General features: G+C 37.2%; 1 protein-coding gene across 4 annotated transcripts in view; it reads left to right on the forward strand.

Annotated features, from left to right (window-relative positions):
* Positions 1-5,038: 5,038 nt before the first annotated feature.
* The window catches only part of SNURF (SNRPN upstream open reading frame), a 50,806-nt gene continuing 37,003 nt past the window's right edge, over positions 5,039-18,841 (forward strand). The window contains exons 1-4 of one of the 4 annotated variants that reach the window (XM_006932327.3): positions 5,039-5,195; positions 12,083-12,178; positions 17,660-17,814; positions 18,490-18,561. In XM_006932327.3, the coding sequence (XP_006932389.1) occupies positions 5,182-5,195; positions 12,083-12,178; positions 17,660-17,765 (216 nt within the window). In that variant the 5' untranslated portion in view covers positions 5,039-5,181 and the 3' untranslated portion in view covers positions 17,766-17,814; positions 18,490-18,561. Of the gene's footprint in view, positions 5,196-12,082; positions 12,179-17,659; positions 17,815-18,489; positions 18,562-18,841 lie in introns of those variants that run through there. The other 3 variants (XM_006932328.3, XR_006598971.1, XR_006598972.1) reach the window with 3 other exon arrangements.

Here is an 18,841-nt window from a genome sequence, read left to right on the forward strand (position 1 = left end):
ATATATATTTTTAAGTAATCTCTACACCCAGCGTGGGGCTCAAACCCACAACCCTGAGGTCAAAGAGTTGCATGCTTTGCTGACTGAGCCAGCCAGGTGCCCCCAAAACAAATGTTTTTCTCTGTTCCTCCTTCTCCTCAGACTTTTCCCCTAAGATTGAGTTATTTAGAAAACATCAAGTCTGTATATTTGAAGTTATCAGTGTTTATTTGGATTATTTAAAAAAGCAAACAATTCAGACTAATGATGTTGGGATTTGTGTAGATGTTGCCCAAGCACCAGATTATCCAAGGACAAGAATGTGTGGGTATAAATTATCAAGACCTCATGATTAGAATCTAACCATTTTCTTTTCACTAGCTGCCTGTTGATCTCTTCCAGTATTTACCTAATTGCCCCATTCTTACTGATGGTGGGTTTGGGTTTTGTAGTGGCTGTGATGTGGGTTCCACTGCTAGGGAGGAAGCCTGGTGTTCTTTGTCCTGCCAGAGGAATAGTGGTAGGAGTCTGTGTGCTGTGTAGGTTTGAGTGTGACAAAAGCAGAAGGTGGGAGGACCACCTAGGTGGAGAGATCTTCAGCAGGTGCAGAGTAGAGAGATCACAAAGAGCAAGTACTTCATAATGACCAAAGACTCTTGCACTTTTTTCTTAGAAATTAATAAGGAAAAGAGAATTTCAGTGAGTTCTTGATATAGCGGGTATATATTTGGTGTATATTGCAAATGTCTTCTCCTTTCTCTTTTAACATTATTATATTCTTTTGACAGACAAGTGTCCTTGAACAACGTTTTCTGTATCATTTGATTATCTTTTATTTGGTACAGTTTACAAATTCAAATGAAAGGCAATTAAAAAAATAGAATTGTAGAGATTCTTTAGTGGTATGTCTCCATTTTACCCTTGCCCACTAACCTTCTCCTTTGAAGGTGACCATGTTAGGACCTTTTTGCATATAATTTTCTGATCAAATTTTTTTCTCTTAATTTTTTTATTTAAGAACAGCTTTATATTTACATAATTAGTTCAAAGATAGTCCAGAGAATTATTCAACATCTCACATATATATTCCTCTATTGTCAAAATCTTGCATTAGTATGGTTCATTTGTTATAATTAATGAACCAATATCAAAGTCCAGACTTTATTCATATGTCCTCAGTTTCTACATAATGTGTTTTTTTCTGTTCCCATATCTCATCCAGGACAACATATTACATTTAGTACTCCTGTCTCAAGGCTCTTCTTGGTGTGGCAAGACTCAGAAAGCTTCTCAGACTTTCTTTGTTTTTGATGTCCTTGACAGTTTTCAGATTACTAGTCAGGTATTTTGTAAAATTTCCCTTAATTGGAATTTAAAAAAATATATAATGCCCACACCATTATAACCACCTTTCTTAAATCACACAAGTCAGTGATTTTTAGATATTCACAATGTTTTACAACCATCCCTACTATTTAATTCCAGAACATTTCATCATCCTATAATGAAACCCAATAACCATTAGCAGTCACTCCCTATTCATCCTTCCCCCTCATTCTCTGACAATCACTACTCAGGTTTCTGTCTCTATGGATTTGGGTATTTTGTACATTTCATATAAATGGACTCATACAAAATGTGGCCTTTTGTGTTTGGATTTTTTTTCCATATAGCATAACATTTTTCAGAGTTCATCTATTTTACAGCATGAATCAACCCTTCATTCCTTTTTATACTGAATGATATTGTAGTATAGATATGCCATACCATATAATATTTTATTTATCCATTTATCAGTTGATAAAGAGTTATTTCCTCTCTCCAACTATTATATAATAAGGCTGCAATGAAAATTCATGTACAAATTTTTGCATAGATGTGCGTTTTCATTTTTTGGGTTATGCACTTAAAAGTAGAATTATGGATCATAGGATAGCTTTATGGTTAAATTCTTAGGTACTCCTGACCTTTTTTCTAAAGTGGCTGCACTAATTTACATTTCTATCAGCAAAGTATGAAGGTTCCAATTTGTCTACATCCTCCTTAACACTTGTTATTGTCTTTTTGATTATAGCCCTCCTAGTGAGTGTGAAAAGCCACCTCATTGAGCTATTCTTTTGCATTTCCCTATTGACTAAGAATGTAGAATATCTTTTCATGTGCTGATTGGCCATTTGTTTATCACTTTTTGGTGAATTATTTATTCAAATCTTTTTCCCATTAATTTTTTTTTATCCTTTTATTGTTGAGTTTTAAGACTTCCTTTATATGATATTTGCAAGTATTTTCTACCATTCTGCTGGTTGTCTTTTTACTTCCTTTATAGTGTCCTTTGAAGCAAAAACTTTTATGTAATTGTGATGAAGTCCACTTTATTATATTATTATTATTATTATTATTATTATTAGGTTGCTTGTACATTAGGTACATCATATCTAAGTAAACATGGTTTACTTAAGGTCACACAGGTTTGCACCTATGTTTTCATCTAAAAGTTTTATATTTTAAACGCTTACATTTATGTCTTTAATCCCTTTTGATTTAATTTTTATATATGATATAGGAGTTATGATCAGTTTTGCAAATTCTTCAGCTTTCGTTTTATAAAGAAGAGTTGTTTTGTTAGTTTTATTCCAGATTTGATGTCCCTTAAGCTCATACCTTGGGTTTATGACTTGGAGATAGGTCTAGACTTTGGAAAAGATAGAATTGTTTAAAGACATATGTGGGTCTAGCAACATAGTCCTTATAGCAAAGCTTATTGGTAAAGTCTTCTTTTCTGTACATTCACTTCCCATTTGCAGGGTATGCTTAGTCAGGGTTGTAAACTGATATAAATTATACTCTATAAGTATATGAGTGATCCAATATGGAAGTTTGGATTGTGTGTAAGGCTCAGGGAGTTCATCATACCATTTCTAGTATCTAAAGCCAGCTTCTTAACGCTGTATAGAAACCAGAAAATTATGAGGAGGGTAGTTAGAGTTGTCAAAAAGAGTAGGCTGGAAAGGGTTTGGAAGGGGGGGATTAATAAACTAGATAATCAAGTACATTACAGTTGAGAATTAAGTATAATTTTATTTTATCTTAATATTTAGTTTTTAATTCTAAAAGTAATTAATGATCACTATAAAAAGTATAAGCACGGTAAAAACAAAAAAAAATTGTCATGGCCAAGAGAAGCCTAAGGGGGCATGACTACTGAACATATATGTGGTATCTTACAACAAGAAAATGACATTAGGAAAAAATCTGAGGAAATATGAATAAGGTATGGATTTTAATTAACAACAATCACATATATACCCAATTCTCATTCCCCAGTGGAAGTTACTTTGTAATATTTGGGGCAATTCTAAGAGCTAACACTTCTATAGAGTTTTTGGTCTGAATCAAACCCTGTTCTAAAGATGTATATTAACTCACTTAGCTGTCAAATCATTGTATAAGTACAATTCCTCCATATTTTACAGACTAAAGAAACAAGGCACAGGAAGTTAGATAAATTGCCTAAAATAACATTGCTATCAAGCATCAAAACTGGAATTTGAATCCAATGAGTCTGAGTCCAAGGCATGGTTTCCATTACTAACTATAGTGGTATGTGTGTTATTTCATATATTTTTTCAGTGTGCATGTAAACATATATTTACATAAAATATCCACCTAGCATTAATTTTACATAATATTTTGCTATTTGCTCCCATGATCAGAGTTGACTTTCTATGTGTAGGGGGGTAACTAAAAATAGCCAATATGCCAGATGCCATATTTTTGGGGTAGTATGTTATGAACTCCTTCATATGTTACTTCACTTGAATGTGTAAAAATGAACCATTAGTGCAATTTTGTAGATCAAAAACCTACAAACCTATATTGATAATTTCACATGATGCAGCACAAAACTTCATTCTTTATATCAGCCAGATTATATTTATATATAATATCAGTCTATTATTCTTTATATAAATAGATAACAATTTACTAAGTCTGTCTTTCATGAGGCAGATTACATAGTTTCCAAGATTTTATTATGATAGATGTCTCTACTGAGATGTATCTTCACACTTGTTTGTATAATGTATGTATATGATTGGGAACAGAGCACTAGTTTAGGAGAATGGGGAGGGGATTTTAGCCATGTAGACGCCATTAGCCCACCTTCAGCCTCAGTTTTTTGATGTGGAGAATTGAGAAAATAGAAAAGCTATGTAAAATACTATGCAAATACAGCTTCAGGATTCTTTCCTTGGCTTTCTCATCTTAGCATTGTCTTTTCCATGTTATACATATGTAGCAATTTTGGAGTTACCAATGAGTGCCTTAAATCTGTAGACAGAGTGTTACTAGGAAAAAAGAAAATCATTGTATGTACTTGTTCATTAATGTTGTATGAGAGTGATATTTTCCCCACTCCAGTTATCACTGATTATTGGTAAAAATGTCAATGTATCCAAGTAAAGGCTTTGTTTTATTCAGGGATCAAAGCTCATTTTTTGTTTTATGAGAATAGAGTAGCCAACTTTTTCAATTTAATTACCTATCCATTCTTTATTAGAGAGTTTACTTACATTATGATTGTTTTGACATAATTTTCATAATTTGAAAAAATACTTGTAGAAAGCAGAAAAAGAGGGGGGGAACCCCACCAAATTTGAATAATGAATGTAATATATTTTTCTTTTCTTTTAGACAGATTGAATTATCTAGCGTATTTGCATTGACTGTGGTTTTGCATTGATTTAACTTTTTCAAATTAGCATTTCTGACATGTCCTACTGGAAGACTTGAAGGTGATCGTAAATCAGGATTGTTTGGCCCATGGTGCCTACAAAGATTTGTTGGGGAACCGAGAATAATTTCCTCAACATTTTACGTGTTTTAAAAAAGAGAGACCTTGCCATTAAACTCAGGGTGGTGGTGGAGTTCTCAAAAGGCGCTAGCGCCTTGGCTATTTGTAGTGCAGTAGAAATCAGGCCCCAATGATTCCGCTTGGCGGGGGCGCTGGCACCCCTGCACTGCGGCAGGACCTCAGCACTGCGGCAAACAGTTGCGGTTGCGCAGCCAAAGTCGGAGGGGTGGCGAGCTGCGCATGCGCAGGTGGAACTGGTGTGATTAGCCCTGCCGCAGTGACTGGAACACAGAGTGGAGTGGTCGCCGGAGATGCCTGAAGGTCTGTTCTGAGGAGCGGCTAGCAGCGCGATGGAGCGGGCCAGGTCAGCTGTGTGGATGTCTTCCCTTAGAGACAGCCTAGGAAATACTCATTTTGGTTTGTTCAATGTTTCAAGTTTGCCGAACTTGGAGTATTGTTGTATATACTCGGAATCCGGGTCCTAAAGTTCTTTGTTCTGGGGAACTGACTGAGGGTTTGAGGCTTGGTTGTACCTCCTCGGAAAGTGTTCTCTCCGTGTCGTGTTGTGTCTTGGCTGGTATATATCACTCTAGTGTGTCCCATCAGATCTTTTCTAGAGTGGCCTTTTGTCCTTGAGATCTGAGGCCATGACTGTGGTTTGGGAGGGTACATTGTGATGGCCGTGGTGTGAAAGGCGGGGGAAGATATGATGGGATAGGATCAGTGGGGAGTCCACAGTACCAAGGAGGGGACGATAAGGTAGGACATACGGTAAAAGTGACAGTGGTATGGGGGGGCGGGGTACCAGGGTAGCTACAATGGCGGTGGTAAGGAGGGGTATTTGGGGTGAGGTGTCCACAGTGGTGGTTTTAGTAATGGTGGCCGCCATGGTGGTGGTGGGAGGGAGCTTAAGGTGGGCTGTTCATGGTGTCGGTAGTAGCAAAGGGGTCGCCATGGTGGCCATGCTGTTGGTTTGGCGGTGAGCGAGGTGGCCACTGTTTTAGTGATAATGGAGGGGATGGCAGGGTGACCAGCAAGGAAATTTTGGTGGCCATGGTGGGCGGGGGCAGCAAGTGACCGTCATGGTGGTGGTGTAGGGAGGGACTGTGGTGGGGAGGGACGGCGGGGGTGGCTGCCATGAGGGTGATACAAAGAGGGTGGCACATTGAAAAGGGTGACCCACCAGGGTTTATTATGTGTGGAGGCGGCGGAGCAGCCATGCTATTGTTGATGGGAGGGGGGCGATTGGATGGTAGTGGGGGTGGTGATGGTGGTGTATGGGAACTTTGGCCGAGTGGCCGCCACGGTTGTGGTAGAGTGAGCTTGGTAAGAGGGGGCATTGGGGTGGAGGCAGCGGACAGGGAATTTGGTGAAGGCCTGATGCAGTCGTGAGTGGTCCACAGCCCCCAGTTTGAGGAAAAGGGAGAACGTTCAGTTTTCTCTGACCTGAGGCAGTCTTAGGTGTTTGCTGCTGCCCACCGCTCACCTGAAGGGATGGCTGAAGAAATGTTTGTCTGTCATAGTCCCTCGTTTTTGTGGTTTTGGTGTAAGATTAGGGATATGGTGTGCAAAGCTTGCTTTATGAATTTTGTGAGAGTCATGCAGGTTCTGGGCGGTAATACTGCAGAGGTGTCTCTTGTTTGCATTGATTTTCTGCATTCGGAGTAAGGATTTCGAAAGTCGCTTGGGGGCTCTTAGGGGTCCAGTGCCGCGTCACAAGCATTGTGCGACTCGCCAAAGATGGCTGCCGCTGCAGATGTGCAAATCTGCGCAGGCGCGACAGGGTAGGGGGCAGCCACCCCCTCCCCAGTGCCGCAGTGGGGGGAGGGGTAGTTTATGTAGCCTCTGCCGCGCGGCAATTTCAGCGGCATCCTCAAAGCGTGGTGCTAAGGGGAGGAGGCGGGCAAGAGTGGATAGCCACCCCCTCCAAAGTGCTGCAGTAGGGAAGGGTGCAGGATTTGGGATGCGCAGGCGCAACAGAAAACAGCTTCTCTGCCCTGCAGTGGGGCGGGCACCAGAGGAGGGGGTTTGCGCAGCCTCCGCCTGGTGGGGATGGCTGCCACCCCCCTTCACCTGTCCGCTGTAATGGCTGTTCCTTCCCTGTTGTGCTGCAGTGGGTGGAGGGAAGGAGGACACAGAATTGTTGAGCCTGTACCTTGAGGCACCCCCCCCCCTTCCCCATAAGGTCACTTCCAAGGGGAGAGGACAGTGAGGCAAAGGATTTGTATATTCTATGCCTGCGTGGACTGGCAGCCAAGCTGTGCCCCTGCCTTTCTATGGTGCTGTAGAAAGGAAAGATGGGGGCCTGGAGGGCAAGAAAGGCAAAGCCATCCTATGATCCACAGTGCTACTGGTGCAGGAGATTTTAAATCTGTGTTCTGACTTTTTAGAAAGGCCCACCTTTTCATTTTCATAGATTCCCTAGGTTGTATTGTGAACAATCTAATTGTTGTTAATATTCAGAGGGGATTCAGTAACCCCTTAAACAACTCTCCTTCCTATAACATTTGATTTCCATTTTCCAGATTTGGGCACTCTACACCTGCATCACCTTTAAGAATGTGTTTTATTTCTTAATCTTTGGATATTACTTTTGTGATGTCACTTTTATGGACAATTTCCTTAAACCGGGCATCAGGGCTTCTCCAGGGTTCTTAGGAGCTGAGAATTGTAAATTTCGTGTGCTCAAGAACAGAGGAGAGCATCAGAAGAGTAGAATGCTACGGGGGTGTGAGTATTGAATTAGGGAATTGTTGCCCCCGTTTTATTTTTAAAGTGATACTTTTGATCGATCAGTTTTGAAGTTGGAGCTACTATGAAAACTTGGTGAGAAAGTACAGTTAACAAAGTAACTATTCTAGTATTCCGTATTCCACCTTTTGTGGGAGGCATTTTCAAGGATATTGTTTTTCTTCACAGGATTTTGATGGGCTTGCCTTTCTTTTTTTTCTCTTCTTTTCTTTTCTTTTCTTCTTTCTTTCTTTCTTTCTTTCTTTCTTTCTTTCTTTCTTTCTTTCTTTCTTTCTTTCTTTCTTTCTCTTTCTTTCTCTCTTTCCTTCTTTCTTTCCTTCTCTCTCTCTCTCTTTCTTTCTTTTCTTTCTTTTTTTCCCCTCATCTATCGCAAACAATATGTCTGGTTGTGCTGAGTTGGAATGTAATTAAGGAAAACGTAAACCCAGAAGCCTTGGAAAGCTCGTTGTGGAATCTTTCTGAGTAGTTTTAAAAATAGCAGAAGTCTGGAATTTTGTTGCTCATTTTTCCTACTTGTATACACATACTGCATCAAATAACTATATTTTGATTTAACTTCTGATCATTTTGGCTATTTGCAAAATGAGTGTGTATTATACTGGTCAGCCATTTTGTAGTTTTTCACTCAGGCTTAGGATCTCAATATGGCGGATCCCTTTGGAAAGACCTCTGAGGTTTCAAGGTCTCTGCTGAGCCTGTTGAATGTTTGGCTTAGTATGTGGGCTTTTTGAAAATCATTTTGAAAATGATCAGTCAGTGTGAACCCTTTCTGTGGTTTAAAGTGAGGAAACAGTCCAGGGATTGTTGTATTGCTATCTAGGGCAAAGTACTGTCTGGTTAGGGTTTATTTAGAGATTATTTTGTATTAACTTGGTTTGCCTACTGCATCTGTCCAGTGCTTCTTTGCTGAAATACTTTCTGTATATTTGGTGATGCTACATCTTTATTTCTCCCCTTTACTCTAAATGTGCTCAGATTTGTTTTTTGAAAAATTCCACATTTAAGATGTCAAGGCCTCAAAATTAATCTCGTAATTTTTTTAATTGGAGTTTAGTTGACACAGAATGCTCTATTAGTTCCAGATGTACAACATAGTGGTTCAACAACTCTATGTGTTGTGCTGTGTTCACAAATGTAGTTACCATCTTTCACCATATAGTGCTGTTAATGATACGGTATTTGACTTCCTCTGACTTGTTTCACTTAGCATTAACACCCTCTAGTTCCATTCATCTTGTCAAAAATGAAAAATTTTTACTTTTTATGGCTGAGTAATATTGTATGTGAATATATATGTTGCATCTTTATCCATTCGTCTATGGGCAGATACTTATATGATTGCTTTCATATCTTGGCTATTAAAAATAGTGCTGCAGGCAACGCAGGGGTACCTGTGTCTGTGTCTTTTTGAATTAGTGCTTTTGTTTTCTTTGGGTAAATACTCACAAGTGGAATTACTGAATCATAGGCTATTTCTATTTTTTATTTTATGATGAACTCATATACTGTGTCCCACCGTGATTGCACCAGTTTACATTCTCCCCAAGAATGCAATCAGTAGGTTGTTTTGTTGATGTTGTCCTTTGCTGTGAAAAAGCTTTTTATTTGGGTGCAAGCCCTATAGTTTAATCTTGGTTTTGTTTCCCTTGCCAGAGGAGACCCATGTAGAAAAATGTTGCTGAAGCCAGTGTCCAAGAAATTACTGCTTATGTTTTCTCTAAGGAATTTTATGGTTTCAGGTCTGACATTTAGATCTTCAATCTGTTTTGAGTTTCTTACTTTTTGACACTGCACTCTTGTGCTCAGATATATTTAGGAAGAATCCTTGAATTAATCAGGGCATGAGTATTGTCTCAACCTGACAGGGACAATGAAGTTTTTGATCTTCAGTTTACATTTGGATTTTATTGCGGGTCCCCTTTATCCCCGCCTCTTTTGTGGCCCAGAGCCAGGACTCTTGAGTAAGAGTTGTTGATGGTTAAGGTTGTCTCCTTCACTAACAAATGTTGGGTAAGGAAGTGATTTCTTTTGCCTCCTAGTTCCTGAATGCTGATGGCTTAGAATTTACTTTTTAATGATACCATGGGTTTTGTTTGAGAGGAACTGACTTTGTTTATGAGATCTGTAGACTGAGATGACCTCATATTTTCTTTTATTTTTCATTCTTGAGATCTTAGTAGTTGAATTTCAATTAAGTTTTTTTTTTCTTTTTTTTTTGGTAGGATATAAGGCATATTAAATATTTGACAATGTTTAGGCTACTGGGAAAAACATTGTGTGATCTGATCACTTTTAAGTAAGTTGTATGCCTAACATGGGACTTGAACTCACAACACCAAAATCAAGAGTCCCATACCTGCATGCTCAACCAACTGAGCCAGCTAAGCACCCCATCTTTTTTCCTTTAAATGCTTATTTTCTGAAAGCTGGCTTCTAGGTTGGAAATGCAGTAGGAAGATTATAAATGCAAACACATGTATGCATATTTAGAACAAACTTCTAATGTTATCAAAACACATCTGCTCATAGATGATTTTACATGTAGCTTTAAAAATGGGTTCAGAAAATTGTATAATTCGTATGCTGGTTCTTAAATGAACTCAGATCTTTTCATACTGAGCAACTGGTATGAAGGGGTAAAGGAGCTGAACATTTTCATTTTAAAGATTTTTCGGTAATGATGTATTCTTAATTATACTATTAGGTTAATCATAATTGTCCATGAACATAGACCTTTTTATTATATAATTTTAATATAATATTGTATTAAGTATATTTGTGAAGCCATGTTTCATCAGTAAATACTTAATTCCTTTTTGGGACTGAATGACATTCCATCGTATTGAATATACCATACCACACCATATTTTGTTTATCCATTTTTTGGTGGTTGTGCTTTGGGTTGTTTCCACTTTTTGGCTTTTATGATTAATGCTGCTAGGAACAATCACACTCAAGTTAATTTTTTTTTTTATTTCATTCCCTCTAGGAGTGGAGTTACTGTGTCAAATGTTAACTATATTGTTCACAATTTTAGGAAGTGCCAGAGGCTGCACCATTTCATGGTCTGACTAGCAATTTCCCCACCTCCTCCTTCACTCCTGAGGTGTGAAGTGGTGTGTTTATAGTTTGATTTGCATTTCCCTAATGACTATAGTGATACTAAGTATATTTTCTCATGCTAATGTAAATTTGTATGTCTTTGGAAAGCCGTCTGTTCTAATCTTTCACCCATTTTGAAGTGGAGTTTTGTTATCAAATTATATACTCTTATCATTTAAAAGTCTGATGTACAGATGTGATGTTTAAATGATTTCTCTTGCTTGGTTAGAATATTAAAGTTTTTGAAGCAATAAAGCACCTTGGGCTTACTAGAAAGCTATTTGATTGGATTACTTTGGTTCTAACATGAATTTTAAAATAGCAAAACAGTTCAGAGAATTAGCTTTGGGGCTATTTCCTTTGAATTCTGGCTTTCAAATAAGTATGTTGCGTAACTTTTATAAAATGTTTTTCCTTCTATCATTTCTGATTTAACATTTTTAAATTGCAGTTTTAGGAGTGGTTCCTGTAGTTTCTAACATGGAATACCAGGTGCAAGATTTCATGCTTAGATCCATTGAGCAGCCATTTTGTGAGCTGTTCTGCAAATCATAAGATGGTGGTAGCTTATGGTATTAGTTTTACTTTTTTTTTGCTTAAGCATCCCTTTTATCTCTTATTGTGCAAATCCTAGGAAAACAGCATTTGCATAGGAAGTTGCTTAAGTAGAGATTCTATATTTTCAGCTTTATGCTTTATTCTATTCTATAGGATCTATCCTAAAAAGATATTTTCAGACTAGTTTTGAAATCAACATTGCTGTTTTCTCAGGGTTATGCAGGTATGGGTAGTGAGTAGGTCAGTGTATATAAATGTATTTCAGTGAATGTAAAGTTTTAATCTGTACATGTAAAAATAAGTGGAAATACTTTATTTTTGCTTAACTGATATCATCTTCACCCCACCACACCGTGCTGTTCTCTGACATTAAAGGGCTTCTAAAGGGGAAAGTGGCTTTAGGATAGATCCTGACTGTTGGAAGGTATTCTAATATTAAAATATTGTCTTGTTTATTTTCCCCCATTTTTATTGAGACACAATTAATGTATATTACTACTGTACTTTTTTTTTTTTTTTTTTTTTTTTTGAGAGACAGAGAATGGCGGAAGGGGCAGAAAGAGGAGCAGACGGGATCCCAAGTGCTTGGGACTCTACTCTGACAGCAGAGAGCTTGATGTAGGGCTCAAACTCAGGAACCATGAGATCATGACATGGGAGGAAGTCAGATGGTTAACCAACTGAGACACCCAGGCACACTACTACTGTACCTTGTTTTAATTAGATTATAAGCACTTTAAAATCTCCGTCATATTAAATACAGCTCTAAATAAGCCTTTAACTAAGTGGTTATTTTAAAGTTATTGAAGTCTATCAAATAAATTCCGCTTTCTGTTTCAGGGACCGCTTACACCTGAGACGGACCACGGAGCAGCACGTACCAGAGGTGGAAGTACAAGTCAAACGTAGAAGGACAGCCTCACTGAGCAACCAAGAGTGAGTACATTCTGGGTTGAGAACCAGTTTAGGTCATAATTATTTTTCAAATCAGAACAAAGTATAATGCAATGAGGGTGTATTGAAATGAATTTATTAATGAAAGAACCATAGGACTGTAATATAGAAAACATAGCAAAATGGTTAAATTATTCTTAAACATGTGGTACTAATTTCTGTCCAAAAATTTAGTAAAGTGCATTTCTTTTTATCCCATATGTGTATGTGGATTATATCTTCAGTAAATTCTACATCTTTCAACTTTGATATTTAAATTATGCCTGTTTTATATATGTTACTAAACTACTTTTTCTGTGTTTGCAAAATGTTCTATGCATTTGATGGAATGCTAATTTATATTTATACTTGGCAATATTCAGATTTTTATTTTTGCTTAGTGCATTTATCCAATTAAAAATTTGAAATGCATGGGGCACCTGGGTGGCTAAGTTTGTTAAGTGTCTGACTTCCGCCCAGGTCATGATCCCATGGTTTGTGAGTTTGAGCCTCACAACAGGCTCTGCACTGACTGTTCAGAGCCTGGAATCTGCTCCAGATTCTGTCTCCCTCTCTTTCTGCCTTTCCACCACTCACACTCTGTCTCTGTCTCAAAAGTAAATAAACAATTAAAAAAAATTAAAAATTTTTGAAATGTACACATTTTTTCCTTCTCCTTAGGATATCTACATGTAGATACACTTTTAAATTTAGATTTCCAGAAGGGGGATTTTAATATAAAATATATCAACATTTTTAATGATCTGATACATACTGAGTATTTATTGGAACTTGTATTTTGTTTCTAATCTTGACAGTATCAGTGGGTGGCATTTTTGGCCCTTTCCCAAAGCTGTTTAATTTTGTTATTTTCCACAATTACAAGTAATAAAAATACATGAGTATAGTCTCTTTAAAACACATAACATTCAGGTAAAAAGTATTCACTTCAACTTACCATCAGTTGTTTCCCATTCCCTCCCTGGAGATAACCCACAAGTATGTAGATGTCTATACTTTCAGATCTTTTTCTGTTTATTCATGTGTATGCACACATGGTAGGGAGAGGAGGAAGGCATACTTGTGATTTGTTTGGTTACATATGTAAGATTTATTGTTCTGCAATCATATATCTTGGGGGGGGGGTCTTTGTATGTCACTGCATATAAATCAACCTTATTGTACAAATTTTAGAGGAGGGGTGGTATGATAGCATAATTACATTCATAATTAGCTTACTGATATTTAGGCTGTTTGCATTTCTTTTAAAAAATTTTTAATGTTTGTATATTTTTGAGAGAGAGAGAGAGACATAGCACACATTGGGGAGGGGCAGAGAGAGGGAGACAGAATCCAAAGCAGGCTCCAGGCTCTGAGCTGTCAACACAGAGCTTGAAGTGGGGCTCCAACCCATGGACTTTGAGATCATGACCTGGGCACTCAAGGACTGAACCACCCAGGCGCCCCTAGGCTGTTTTGCATTTCTTAGCTATTATAAACAAAGATAAGGATAGTCAATTTGAAAGTTAATATTCATTATTATTTACATTTTATTTCTCCCTCAAATATAAGGCTTTTTTTTTAAAGCTGTTATAAAATGGCAGTAGCATTTTGTCTCCTATTTTTGTTATTTGCACATTTTACTTGTAGGAATATTGCAATATATTTTCACTTGTACATTTTAAATTACTGGTGAGGCTAATGATTTCCTCATTTTCCCTATTTTATTTATTCTACCTAACCTCATTCTTTTATTACATTTTAATTTGGGGAATTACTTTGAAAAGAAGTATTTTATGAATGAATATTTTATATAATTTTTCCTTTATAATAGGCTTTTTGCCATGTTAATTTTCTCTTATAAAATAATGTCTTTTGTAACTGCAAAACTCTTAAAAGTGACATTTTCTTTTTTTTAACTTTTAAAAGTTTATTTGAGAGAGATTGAGATAGTGCAAGTGGGGGAGGGGCAGAGAGAGAAAGAGAATCCCAAGCAGGCTCCATGCTGCCTGTTCAGAGCCCGATGAGGGGCTCAAACTCCCGAAACCATGACATCGTGACCTGAGCTGAAACCAAGAGTTGGACGCTTAACCAATTTAGTCACCCAGACACCCCAAAAAGTGACATTTTCCCCAAAGTCTCTAGAAGTATTTGAGGTTGTTTAGAGATTGGGGTGGAGGTATTGGGGGGGTTTCTTGAGGGAGATCTTTTGTTAGTGTTAATGGTTCTATCATATTTGTCATATTTTGTTAGAGCCATTATCTTATACAGGATCAGTGTGCACCAGCATAACAGGTAATCTCTACCTCATCTTCTTTAAGCATTCCTTAGGTGTCATTTTCTTGTCTGCCTCTTTGGAAACATGTTACTTTCAAAGAAGAAGTAACTTCATTTCCTGACTTCTTCTGTATATATTATATATAAATACTAGAGGGTGCTAAAATGAAGGAGGGGAATTTTGAGTTAGGGAAATAGTGTAATTTCCCCAGTAACCTCTCTCTGTTTTGAGAGTGTGTGATTATGGGGATGGGTAAGCAGTATGGATATTCTCTAAGCCCTGGTACATATGCTCAGGATTCTCTCAGGATTGGGATATTTGATAGTTATAGTATGTTTATTTTAATCATAATCCATAAATATCCCACCTTTTGCCAAACTAAAAGCCAGTATTCCTGAGAAATTGTGTGTACACCAGTTCTAATGGCTAATGAAGGATTGCTATTCATGTTGCATCCAAGATACAAAATGAAATTGAATAAAAACTAAAGCTTTGCAGACAGAACATACATCCCACAGATCAACCATAACTATTAATAGAAGCTAAGTGATTTGTACTCCTGAAATTGATGGTTAGTCTTTCTTCTAATAGATCTATCAAGTAATCAGTTTTGGATTTGGAGGCTGGTGAATGTCTTTCCTGTTTATTGATGTACTGTAAATTTGAGAGAATTTGGAGATTGGGGCCGGAGAGTCTTCTGGAGAGACCATTTTCTGTACCCTTTCAGATGTTTTTCTAATTTTTTTAAAGTTTTATTTATTTTTGAGAGAAAGAGAGACAGAGCATGAATGAGGGAGGGGCACAGCGAGAGAAGGAGACACAGAATCCGAAGCAGACTCCAGGCTCTGAGCTGTCAGCACAGAGCCTGACGTGGAGCTTGAACTCATGAACCATGAGATCATGACCTGAGCCGAAGTTGGACGCTCAACTGACTGAGCCACCCAGGCGCCCTTCAGATGTTTTTCTAGATTTACATTCTGCATTTCACAAAGTAAATGTTATGTGTACTGCATCTTATTTTCTCAGTTTTACCTTAATCTTCAGTTGGGTTTCAGGTTAAACCCAAAAGAGACACTCCAATAGGAGTTTAAAGAATCAAAAAAAATTTTTTTTTGGTTGAAACATGTTTTAAAACCTTATTAGGTCAGGGGCTTAGTTGCCATTTGGTAATGAAAGGATTGGAAATGAGAACACCCAAATAAAGATTTAATTATTCATTGATTAGAATGGGACAATTTAAAAGCATGGGCAATGTAATTCAGATTCTCTGGAGTTAATGTAGACTTGACACATTAAGGGTACAGTTCTCCATAAGATGACCCTCAATTGAGATACCAGCTGCAAGCCTCAAAGTTTCTAGGCCACCTGAACTTTTCAACAGCTAGATATAATTCAAAGTTTCCATTATTTTCTCAGGTTCTGTAATTTGTTAGAATGATTCACAGAACTCAAGAAAGCACTATACTTACTATTAAGTTTACAATATGGGATACAAATCAGGATAAGCCAAATGGAGAGACTTCTAGGGCAAGATCTGTAATGTCCACGTCCTTAGAATGTAATAGACACTCAGCACATCAGTGTATAGGTCATCAACCAGGAAGTTCACCAGAACTTTGTGTGCCTTCTATAGTTTTTATTAGAGTTCTAGTACTTGAAATGATTGAATAATTGGCCATTATGATTGAAGTCCATCTCACTCTATGCCATCCCTTCCCAGGAGATCAAGCTCAAAAGCCCCACACTCTAATCACATGGTTGGTCTTTGTGCTTTGGCCAGCCCTTATCCTGAATCATCTTGTTAACATTAATTCAGGTGTGATCCAAAGGGCCCACCATGAATAATGAAGACACGCTCCTATCACTTGGTAAACTCAGGTATTTAGAGGTTACTTCTCAGAAACCATGGACAAAGGTTAACACAATTCTTTATTATACAACAGAATGTTTAAACTGTTATTTAAAAACTGGGGCACCTGGGTGGTCCAGTCAGTTGAAGCGTCCGACGTTGGCTTAGGTCATGATCTTGTAGTTCAGGAGTTCCAGCACTGCATCAGGCTCTCTGCTGACAGCTCAGAGCCTGGAACCTGCTTCAGATTCTGTGCCTCCCTCTGCCTCTGCCCCTCTCCCACACACTCTCTGTCTCAAAAATAGAAAACATTAAATTTTTTTAAATGTTATTTAAAACCTATGGAAAATAGTGGAATACCTTTTGTGAAACCTGTTTCCAAATCTAACTGCTATGGAATAGTTATATATATACATACGTACTTATACACACACGTGTATATATATATATATATATATATATATATATATATATATATATATACACATACACACACACACATACTTAACAAAGGAAGACTTGCTGGTGATTACTTTTTATGCTTGTTTTGTTAGCCAGTAACACTTTGTACATTTCTTCATCATTCTTAGAATCAGATTCACAGCCTGATTACTGATCCATAGGGATAAGTTAAGGGCTTTTCTATGGAATTCCCTTCTGACTAATAGGTAGTCAGTTTACAGTTTGAGACTCTAAAAAGCCTGGGCTCTGGTAGTTCCTTGTTTCACGTGGTTACTCAGGAGTAAGAGAATGGATGGCAGTCTTAACATCTCCTGAAAATGGCTTAGCAAATGCCTCACTCCTCTTACTAGGGGTTAAAGGATTGTTTCCAGATAGGATTGGAAAGTGAGTAATGGATATGGTACTGATGGTGTCTCCACCTTTTTAAAAAAATGTTTGTTTATTTAATTTTGAGAGACAGAGTGAGTGGGGAAGGAGCAGAGAGAAAGGGAGATAAAGAATCCCAAGTAGGTTCTGTGCTGTCAGCACAGAGCCTGATGCAAGGCTCAAACTCCTGAACAAGGCGATCATTCATTACCTGAGCCAAGAGTATAACGGTCAACTGACTAAGCTACTCAGGCACTCAAATACAGGGCTTTTTAAACCAAGAGAACTTTTTTTTTAATTCCTTCAGTAGTATCCTACTTATCCAAAGTGGTAAGTATCCTGTTCCTTGCACATTGCTGTGTACACAGAGACTCCTGTTTCTTCTTAATAGTCTCTTCATAAGGTAATGGCATGCTCTGACCCTAATTGAGGATCTTTTTAAATGTAAGGTCGCCACATTTTCTTTGGTATTGTTATCCATATAAGGCAAATCTCTTTTATATTTATGTGTATTGTGCTCTTGTCATAGGTGTCAGCTCTACCCAAGGCGATCTCAGCAGCAGCAAGTACCTGTGTTGGATTTCCAGGCGGAATTGAGACAGGCATTCTTAGCAGAGACACCAAGAGGTGGTTAAAGCAGTATTTGGAACATCCAGGTTAGCTGATTTCCAAGTGAAAAACCAGGTTAGAGCTGATACAGTCATGGTCAGTAATAAATAATGTGCTTGGAGGTCACTTTAGTTATTTGGGATATATTAAAATTTTTTCCTTAAAAATTTCATATTACAAGCAGAAAGTTAAAAAAATGTAAAACCAATAGGATCTTGACATTCTTACCTTGATATTTTACTTTCCCAGTTATACATGCTTGTTAAGTAGTTTTACTCATATCTAAATTCTATTGATTTTTCAAATTAATCTTATATGAACATAACTTCATTATAAATGGCTGCTAAATATCTTGTGAATCAATGTTTTGTAATTACCTTTTGTGAGAAACTTCCATCTTTTTTCCTGGTAGTTTCAATAAAGCTTCAGTGGACTGCTGAGCATAACCTATCAGATGGAATGATTTCCTCAGATATGCAGATGTGAAAATAAATTGAATCAGGAATATAACCTTAGGGTACATTTTTCTAAACTGTATTACGAAGTATTAGTCTCTTTTGCCCTGAAAATAATAAGAGTGCCTGATGACGCTACACTTTTACCTGCATTGGTTGTTTTAACTACATATCATTTGTGCCTACTGAATTATAAATATACATCACATTCTTAAATAAGCTAAATAATTTCCCATGCATATTTGCTAACTATTCCTTTTTTTGTTTTCTCTTTTTTCACTTTTGTTTTCAACAGTGTAGTTGAATCAGCTGATAATGTATCAGTGTATTTGATTCAGCTGACAATGTAATAAAATATTATCCATGATTTTTTCACTGTGATGTAGATTTATTTACAGTCTGTCTTTCTATGTTTTATGTGACCTTAAAATTTTAAGATTTGAATGACTCCAAGGGTTTAATACACTTTTTAGAAACTAGGAGAGAAAGGGACCTTTTGGATGAATTTTCTTCTAGATTTTCTTTATTTCTATTTTTATGTATTACCCCACAACTCAAATTAATTAGACTTGTTTATAGCTACTATTTTGACTTTTAAAGCAAAAGAGAAAAAATGTAAGTTTTCTGAGAAAAATTCTTCCCTGCTG

This window comes from Felis catus, chromosome B3 (assembly GCF_018350175.1).
Source record: "Felis catus isolate Fca126 chromosome B3, F.catus_Fca126_mat1.0, whole genome shotgun sequence".
Taxonomy (NCBI): Eukaryota; Metazoa; Chordata; class Mammalia; order Carnivora; family Felidae; genus Felis; species Felis catus.